The sequence below is a fragment of the Bombus affinis genome, chromosome 2 (assembly GCF_024516045.1).
Source record: "Bombus affinis isolate iyBomAffi1 chromosome 2, iyBomAffi1.2, whole genome shotgun sequence".
NCBI lineage: Eukaryota > Metazoa > Arthropoda > Insecta > Hymenoptera > Apidae > Bombus > Bombus affinis.
The window spans coordinates 11,028,316-11,038,219 of NC_066345.1; the positions used below are offsets into that span (position 1 = coordinate 11,028,316).

The 9,904-nt window shown below is 37.9% G+C and overlaps 2 protein-coding genes across 2 annotated transcripts in view; one reads left to right on the forward strand and one right to left on the reverse strand.

Annotated features, from left to right (window-relative positions):
* Window positions 1–404: 404 nt before the first annotated feature.
* Window positions 405–7,580, reverse strand: LOC126927948 (sperm-tail PG-rich repeat-containing protein 2-like). Its single transcript, XM_050743927.1, has 10 exons — window positions 7,469–7,580; window positions 7,278–7,400; window positions 7,054–7,178; window positions 6,475–6,696; window positions 6,237–6,353; window positions 6,023–6,170; window positions 5,641–5,873; window positions 3,002–3,152; window positions 2,636–2,751; window positions 405–455 (listed from the first exon to the last, which is right to left on the reverse strand). The coding sequence occupies exons 1-10, from the start codon at window positions 7,578–7,580 to the stop codon at window positions 405–407; spliced, it is 1,398 nt and encodes a 465-aa protein (XP_050599884.1).
* Window positions 7,581–8,443: 863 nt separating this feature from the next.
* LOC126928949 (nuclear migration protein nudC) overlaps window positions 8,444–9,904 on the forward strand; it is a 103,039-nt gene continuing 101,578 nt past the window's right edge. Inside the window, exons 1-4 of the mRNA XM_050744887.1 lie at window positions 8,444–8,639; window positions 8,745–8,822; window positions 8,934–9,152; window positions 9,230–9,466. Of these exons, the coding sequence (XP_050600844.1) occupies window positions 8,565–8,639; window positions 8,745–8,822; window positions 8,934–9,152; window positions 9,230–9,466 (609 nt within the window). The 5' untranslated portion in view covers window positions 8,444–8,564. The remainder of the gene's footprint in view (window positions 8,640–8,744; window positions 8,823–8,933; window positions 9,153–9,229; window positions 9,467–9,904) is intronic.

Here is a 9,904-nt window from a genome sequence, read left to right on the forward strand (position 1 = left end):
GAAAATTATTGAAAATTATTTTCGATTATAGTTTGGGATTTTATTCGAAATTTATGACTTGAAAATTACTCTAGATTAAACTTCTATGATATTGTGTGTGATGTTTGTGATTGAATTGTAAGGATATCTTTATTAGATCTTTACAATATGGAATTACAGGATTACAATATGGTTTTGTGTATAGAATTTCAAGAAGCAGGTTTTGCATTTCAGAACTGGCGTAAGAAGCTCTTTGAGGAAACTATAAGGGAAGGTAATGTACGAGTAACCGAGTTTCCATTCACAGTGATCGATCAAAGTCCAGAGCAAGCACGTTCGAACCTCAACGCTTCTTGGCTTGGCTTTTAGTGTTTCGTATACGTTATGATGATAATGTATCGCTCCATTTACGTCCGATACTTGGCTCATAATCCGGCGGGTTCAATGTCCAAGTATTCATAACCGACTCTATCAATCTATAACGTTAGTATTACCCTATTAATCATAATATCTTTACGACGAGAGTTTTGCATGCAGAATATTTCACGCTAATTTCACAAATTCCCTATTTTGTATTTTAAAAAGTATTTTGTATCTCATTTTAATAATATATCGCGGGATCGATTGGGATATCATTGGCGGATCAAAAATCCTCTTTAAATTTGTTATGCAAATTCGTAGACACCTATGTATCGACGTTACTTCCTGTCGTATTTAGATTCATAGGGGTTATATCACATCATCTACAATGATTTCGCTTCGTGTATGTGCGTCGTGATATTATTACACATGGAAATCGAATAAATTTGGCCGGTGTCGATCAACGTTTTTGCAAGCGTCGTCGAATAATTTACGTCGATGACACGCGACACGGGGTGAGATGCGATTCATAAAATCCACGACATCAACGCGATATTACAATTGAAATTCTATATTTCGTTCATCCGCATGATTTTTCGCCGAGTTGTCGACGATTCTCGCGTCCCAAGCGTCCTCGACTTGAACGCGCTTCACCGTGAAGATCTTCGGGGAATCTATTATCCGCGAGAGTCACGTTGCGTTTGATTTACACGCTTGGAAATTTCTGCTCGATGACTGTTGGTCACGTGTCATCCGCAGCGGACGTGGATAATAATTGTACATTAACGAATAAACTGGAGGACATTTGCTGCAGCGACATTATTAAAATACGCGTTGAAGAGCAGAGAGGCTGTGCTTCGTATTTGTGAAAAAAATATATAAATTGTTTTCTGTAGGGAAAATAAAAATCTCGAATTTCATAGAAAAGCGAAGTGTATATTTGTTGGTAGCAAACTGGGTAGATTTTTGTAAGATTTTATGAAAGTAACAGAATCAGTTCTTTATAAAACGAAGGTAGTCTTTCATCAGAAAACAAACGTGTGACATTTTTTCTGCCGATGTATGGGAGAAGCAAACCAACGAAGCTTCTTCCTCTTGCAGACACAATGAGGCTCTTCCTTTCTTTCCTCTTGTTTCATCCAATTTCTGATAAGTTTCGGTTTACCCAAAGAGACGTTGAACGATTTTTTCAGAATGGAGGACGAAAGGTAAGGATGAATCTGTAAGATGATATTCATTGAAAGAATAAAATCTCTGATAGTAGTATTAACTGCGTCTTTTTATCAAATTAAATTATTGGATTATTCTGTAGGCGATACAATTATTTTCGGAGCCGAATTTCATAAACGAGGAACAGCAAATTTAACATATCGATCGGTATGCAAATTTTATGTTTTGTCTACAGCGTCAAGCCGGTCGCTTACTTTTGGGCGTTATATTTGAATATATATACATATTAAAACATAAAAACATTGGAAATATGTTTAAACGTTTTTGGTACATTTAGCACTTTACGTTGTTACCGTTAAAAATATTAAAAATTTCATAAAAGCGACTGTTCATTTCATTCAAATGTTTCAATTAATTCTCGTATCACTACACACATTGCCGTGACGTGACGTGATAAATAAAACTGAGAAAGTGATTTAAAATTTTTGTCTGCCAGCATACGAACTGAAGAAGCTGCATTACTCACCAGGTGTATTACATATATAGAACCTGAAACATATTTTTCTATCCTTTAAAAGAAGACGTGGCAGACAAGCAGCACACGATACAATTCCAAACTTTACATTCACGGAACTTCCATTCCCTCGACACATTCATCTCGCAGGTTGGTTGCGCGCGAAAGACGTCCAACGGGGGAAAAAGAAGGACTTCCGTTTCAATTCGGGCTATTTACGAACCCCGCTTCGTGCACGGTGGAACCACGTCGGACAGAGGTAATACGGACCGACGCTGGCCCATCTAACCATCTCGTAACGCGCGGCTCATACATCACCATCTGAAGTATCCGGTATTATTCCCGCGCGCGCACCGAGCACGCAATATCCTGGACCGTGACAACAAAGTAAATACCGTATACGTGAACCGACAGAACGGAATAGAAATTTCGACGTGAAAATACGCGAGCCATCCGCCGGCCGCTGCGCCGTTTCGATTTTCGTTTCGTTGTTACGCTGTCGTTCCATGAAAACAACGGCCTCGAAATCGTCCACAGGACGATCGTTTTCATTTCTACACGCTACGATAATTCGATACCGTTAGTTTCGTTGATATAGAGATCAAAACTTACGCAGTAGCGAGTTGGTGGCGGACTGAATGAAATTTCTGCGATCTTCTCAGATTCTGGAATTACACCACCCTTCACGTTTTTTGATATATCAGTGATCACGTTATAATAGGTTGGATCTGGTAAAAATTATATTTGTATAATTGTCGCAATAATAGATTTAATGGTCATCTCATTAAGTACCAATGAATTCTATTATCCCGATACATTTCATTCTTACTTGACAAGACAATAATTTACGTTTCCCTAATTATGTTTTAGTAATGTTTGCAAAATTTAGACAAATTTCGAACGTTGTTTCGTTGCTTGGTTCTTAATGGGCTAAAAATAATTTTGTTAGAATTTTCGACATTGATTTGATGTATATACCTGGCGTATCTTTGATGTCACGCGGACTCTTCGGCAGTCGTTTGCTGCGAGTCCCGAAGGGAGGAGCTAATCGGGGACAGAGGAAATCACATTTATCACGATTTGCCTTGAAAGCCGTTAAGACCTCGTAAGCGCCGGAATCGGGAGCTGTCTATAAATATTGAATAATAAGGGTCCATGATTTTTGGAGTCAGGAAGGGTGTCGATTAGATTTATACGTAAGTCACATCGTTTCGAATGCTATTCCATCTTCATCTACAGGAGGACATATATATATACGTATAAAGAGATCAACTCTCAATAATTCATCCAGAAGTATCGTTCGTTTGAAAGGTACAGAAATATAGAATAGAAGAATTTCCCGATAATCGTCCGATAATGTAAAGGTTTTCACGAGCATTTGCTCGCGAAAGCTGGCATTTCTTCGTTCCATTCGTTGAGTTATCTTTACCATTGCCCCATAATCGATTACACTTGAATCACCAAGCATAAATTCATTTCCCGCCAGTATTTGATCAGTGTTCGTCAATTAAGCACCGTCGGTCTTCTTCACGATAATTCGATCGGGCGACAACGAACGATCTCTCGAGATTCAGAAATGAATACTAAAGGTCGATACTAGCGACGTTCCGCGTTTCGAGGGTGGGTCGACATACCAGGCCAGGGATTGGCTCGAATTTCCGGCTCAACGAGCCGGAAGTGATTTCTCTGGGCTACGTCGGCCACGCGCCTCTACGTGGAAATGACCTGCAGAGTGTGGCAGAACGTCATTTCCGTCGCTGTCGAGTTACGACGCTTCCCTACGTTATGTAAATACCGTCGTCCCTGAATCTCAACGACATCGTCATCCTCCTTCCATTCCGACATCCTTATCCGACGATCGTAAGAATTCGCGACGACACCTTCTTCCTGCGTTTTATCGCCCTGTCGCGATAATCTCGTACGACAAAAGCGACATATAACTTCTGGTCCGTATAAAACGAACCTGTTTCCCTTCCAAAATCCACTTTTATCGAGATTCACGCGGAATTTATTAAAATTTAGCGTAAATTCCTCCGATCTGTTTGTCGAATACTATGATGCGTATTGCGCATATACATTCTCATCCAAGAATATTAGAACAGTTAGAAAAGTTGAAGCAAGCGTGAAAAATCATTAGGAACCCTATCAGAACACCTAAGAATTATTATTTCGTTTAAAAGAGTAAATTGTAACAAACCCATAAATCCAATATTATGATAATAAGTTCAGTAATTTAATTGTTAAGATAATTTTTTCCTTTTTACCACATCTATCATCTCTTTCGATCATTATAAATTCGTAAGATTTGATCGTGAGGTTGTTAAGTCCTATAGACACATCCACACGTAACATAAATCTTCGTATGTCAAAAAAAATGTTGAAAATTTCTTTATATAATGGACTTGCTAGTTCTATTAAATATAAAAAATAAATAAATGAAAGAAAATTATCGGCAGTATCGTTCTTCGTATCGCTCTTTGTGTCTCGTTAAATTCCACGAATTTGCAGGTGCGATCGTGGAGATTCTAATCTCAGTCCGATACTTCCTCTAAACGTAATTGCGAGCCAAGTGGACGGACCGGAAACCGCAAGCTACTTCTTCGATCCGAGCGCATAGTGGCTCCGAAAAACGGTATTTAATGAAATTTCTGCGTGTCAACCTGTCAAACGCGAACTTCGTGCCGCTCAAAAGGCGAGGCTCACAGAAGGATTCCACCTTTCAGTGTGGAGGAACGCGGCTACTTCAAAGGAGACGGTTGCGACAGAGGCAGGAACACGCGTTGTTCCGGCTATGTCCCGTCCTATCTTGGCCTATCTGCGGCTACACCGTCGTACCAGCATTCGACGGTCTCTCGATTAACGGGCAAATTGGATCCTGGTCTCGAACCGCCCCGGGTACAGATGCATCGCTTCGATCCACCGCCATTAATTTCACCTCGACCTCTCCTGATTACCTTGCGCTTCGAGGATTACCTGGACCTTGGCTGGTTCATGGATTTCCGGCAACGAACGAAAGAATCCCCTGAATCTGGTCTGACCGCAGACTTATTGTGACTACTCGCTATCGAAGCGCACACTACGATCTCATTAAAGCAATTGCTCCGTTCCTGGTTAACATTTTCAATCTGAAAGTGCTTGGTCCTTTCTGATGTCTGACTCAGCTTTGATAAAGGGAGTTTTGGTCTTCTTTTTCGATGGCGACGACACGTGGGTGGAGGGTGAGTTATGGTAGAGTTTCTTGGAAGGGTTGTTGGTTTCCCCTTTTGTTCATTTTTTTCTTAGAGATGGTTGGGAACGGTTTATGAAGAAGGATGTCGGTTTAGTAGGTGTTGTTGAGTATTTTTTAATATCATAATTGTTTGGGGAATTTGGTTTTGACAGTTCACGTGGTTTGGCTGAGTGAATGTAATGGTGGTGACATCTATGTTCGCTATCGCGTTGAGTACAGAAAGGACTGGATTAAATCTGACATGGTTTGGTTTAGATTCAATATGATACTATTCATTGAGTTTCTTTCACGATTGTCATAGTTTTGTAATTATCATTGTGTAACTATTTTGTTACGAGTTATATTAGCGGACGAAGTTAGGAAGACTTAGAAAATAGAGAATCTTTACCTTTTCGATTTTAGGGAATCTCTCTGTTTTAGATTTGAAAGCAGCATGATAAACAGAACTCTTCTTTTCTTCAGTCTTCTCTGAAGAACACGCATTATTATAATCCTCTTCGTTTGGGTAGGATATTGTCTCGAGATAAATCCGTGGCTGCAGTTGTCTTAAATAAGCGTACCGGTAACGCCTCTCTGACTCGTATGCCAAGTTGCCGACTTTCGAATGGTAATCGCAAGGTCCTAAAACAGAAACGTGCTTCCTCGATAAGATGCTAACAATTTCGACGAGTGACTGAGTCGGAAACATATCAGAAATAATAATAATAAATAAATTTTATAATAATAAATAAATAATTGTGAATAAATTTTTTAATGGAAAACAGTTTTACCTGGCCCAGTGTCGTCAGAAATTTTTGGAAAACGACCAACACAGGTGCCAAATGGCGCAGGGTAAATGGAGCCTGTACATTTGATTGGAACAGGAGAATCGTATTTACCTGGACCAGGTATATTAGATTCCGCTTTATCTTCGAATCTCTGTAATAAAATATACATTTCTATAACTCGAAAATTCCCTGATAAAATTATTTTGAAAAACCGAACCTTAGCAGTTTGACCAAAAGGGGGTGGTTCTGTGACGTAAGGGTCACATTTGCAATCGATCTTGAAGAATTTCTCGAAATTGCCCTTTACGTTATACGCATTTGGGGCTGGAAAATTCTATATTTATTTGAAAATTCTATAAAATTAAAATTCTATAAAAGTGTACTCCAAACATCACCAATTGGTGAAGTATTTCAAAAATATACTTCAATATAATTTTATGTCCATATGATATTACCTCTTGGGTTTTTTTTCTGCACATTGTATCAAGGAAACGTGGCTGCCAAGAACTCATCCTCTTCGCTTCTCTTACTTTTTCATCTTGTGCTTGCGCGGCTGTTTTCTTCGCTTCGTGTTCGTAATCTCCAGGACCTGGTGTCAGTGAGGGTGGAAGCTCGATTCTCCCTGTCATTCTGCTCCAAAAGTTTCCTTTGTAGAGCAATGTGGTGGCATTTGTTTCCTAAGAATTATATATTTTCTTTTTGAGTATTTTTTTTTATTCTACAAATTGTTTTATTTGGGTCGTAAACTTGTAGAAGAAAATACAGAGATTCTTACTCCTCGTGGGACGTTGTAAAAGAAAGTTGCTTTTTTTCTGAAGGGAGGGTTCTTTACTAAGCTTCCATTTTCGTTGATACTATACGCCGTGTAATTTTTGTCTGGAATTGACGTAGGATTTGGAATAATCGAACGAGGAGGTCGAGTTAGCCATAGCTGCAATTTATTATCAAAATAAAATGAGTACACGATATACAAGATTCACAATACACAAGACATGCAAAGATACACAAGTTTAGAAACTAAATAAATATGTTACTTTTCCTGCAGGACCTCTCCAGGTGCCAGGATGACATCTTATTTTTCGTGACTTAATTAAATCTGTAGCTACGTGATAATCCACTGGACCCGGTCCTTCGGGTATCTTTTCCTTAAATCTAGCATCTGTAAAATCGATGCTGACTCCGCCCTGTAATTTATCATTCTTTCACTACAAAGACCTAGCTGAACTCAATCTCGATAGATTTAATTTTTAGAAACTACGTTCTGGTATATGTCGTTGAGGTTCTTTTATATTGTACGTGCCAGGCCCTGGTAATCGTTCGGCATCTCTCGATATAGCAATAGTTCTCCTTTTTGATCCAGAGAGAAAGGGATAGCAATTAGCTGTGGAAATAATTTCATGTCATAATTTAGGATTTTGAAACACCGTGAATTACTTTTAATTATAGTACCAAGATGCCTTTTAGGCTCTGGCAAGTCCGATATATCGTAAGTTCCAGGTCCAATTTTAGGCGGTGTCTGAGTAATTAATTTTGGAAATCTTTTTGTTCTATCGTGTGCCATTCCCTCATAACTTTAAGAAAAATATATACAGCGATGATGAAGTAGAAACTGTAACCTAATTAGCAACACGTGTGGAAAGCGTATGAACTGTGCTGAAAGTCGATCGAATCCAGTCAATCGAAATTTTTAATTCTCTAATGGAGTCCGATTATTCATTTTACACCGTCAAGAATTCCACATATTTTAAAGATCCACTTGCTTTCGCTAATGAATCATCTTGGTGCAAGAAACATTATATTTGTTTGCAATAATTGTAACGGGCGATGTATTTGCGCCCGAAGGACGCTGTTTTCACTTCTTTAACCTACTTTTTTACAACGTTCGCCTTGCATAAATTTTCGGTCAGGTCAGTTAATAATTTCGTTCTCGTTACGCGAAACCCATTAACGTTTTGACGCCGAAGTAAGAGATTATCGTTTGCATCAAATTGAAAACGATTCGCGGGCGCGCTTGCAAGGAAAGTGAAGGGTTCTACGATGAACGACTTGAGTGTTTTGCAAGTTATATCTCTTATATTGCATCATTCAAGGAATGTTGCGTATCAGCGATCGTAAGGAATTGTCATTCCATATAACATCGATTTCTTTTTTAAAAACCCGGTTCCTTTCGAATAATATTAAACTTGAAATTTTTGCTTCATATATGTAAATTACATAATTCATCTGAATTTCATCGAGAGAGATATATCTTTTATAATATTTAGTTATATTAATTCTTTAATTTATTCTAGAAAAAGGTTGTGTTTTGTCGATGCACAGAATTAAATGATCTATAGATCATTGGAAAACGATGTATTCCCTTTAATACCAGCATTCTACACTAGAGGGCGTCACGTGTACCGTTTAAAATTGTTTGGTCGATAATTCGAGATGTTTCTGATTAAAACGTGGTAACAAAGTGCGTTGGTTTTCAACGTCAGTAGCGAACGTTTCGTGTGATATATTCGTTGATATTAATTAAATATTCTTCTAATCTTGAAGGAAAATGACAAAGAACGAGGAGAAATTTGATGGAATGTTGTTGGCTATGGCTCAGCAGCACGAAGGCGGTGTACAAGAGGTGAGTCTTGTTTCATCGCCAGTTTAGGTTATGTTTCACTTGGCGAAACATCATTATTTTCAAAATAACTTTCCAAATATTAATGAAATGTCGTTTACTTCGTAGCTCCTAGACACAATCTTCAGTTTTCTTGCAAGGAAAACGGATTTCTATACGGGAGGAGGGGAAGGAGCTGCAGAGAAGGTAATTGTTTTTCGTCTATGACTTTAAACAATGTTGTGTCATGTTGTAAATGATTTCATCACTTCTTGTGGATTTTATGATTCACATTACCATCTTCTTATTTGACTGTAGCTTGTTATGAGTAAATTTAAGAAGCACGAAACTACGGCTGTTAACAAGGCAGCTAGTGAAAAGGCAGAGCGTGCAGAGCAAGAGAGACGTCGCAAAGAAAGAATAGAAAAGAGGAAGAAAGAAGAAAAGGCTAAGGAGGAAAAGTTCTACTCAGAGTCAAAGATTGTCGAACTGACTGATGAACAGGCTGTTAAGTTACAAGAAGAAATAGACAATAAGGTATGCAATTATGATTAGCAAAATTGAGGTTATATTAAAGAAATTCTTTTCATTACACTCTGCGGTTCTGGTTACAGAAATCGGCAAAAGAATCACTTGCTGTTCCTGGTCCAAGTGGTGATAATGCACCTAATGATCATAATGAGCCTAATGATCATAATGCGCATAATGGTGATACTACGCATAATGATAAAAAGGGAGAGATGGAAGATGAGGAAGAAGATGAGAAGGAAAAGAACAAACTTCGGCCTAACAGTGGAAACGGAGCAGATTTGCCCAATTATAGATGGACTCAGACACTTCAGGATTTGGAGGTAAGTAATATCATGCATGTAAATAAATTTTCGATTTCTTATTCTCTGAAATATTTTTTTGACATCAAAATGGCAGAATGTTTATTGATATACAGTATAAAGGAAGTCAATCTTGTAATCTCTTATATTTAGGATTATGTAATGTATTTGTTGATACCATTTAGTAGGTTAACCTTCTATTTTCTTAAAGATTATCGCGTTTAACTCCGGAAAAAATCATAAAATATAAAATGCTCTAATTTATTTGTTTTATATTTTACCGTATGTTTTTAGAACTGAACTTTTTCGAATATCTAACGATACGATAATAACTAAACAATAATGCATTATGCAGTCTTAGAAAGTACTTTTTTTTTCGTCTATCACTGTTCGAAATATCTTTCTACATATATTTGTTTTTTAAGTAAAAGAGAAGAAGCAAATAGAATATCGCAATAT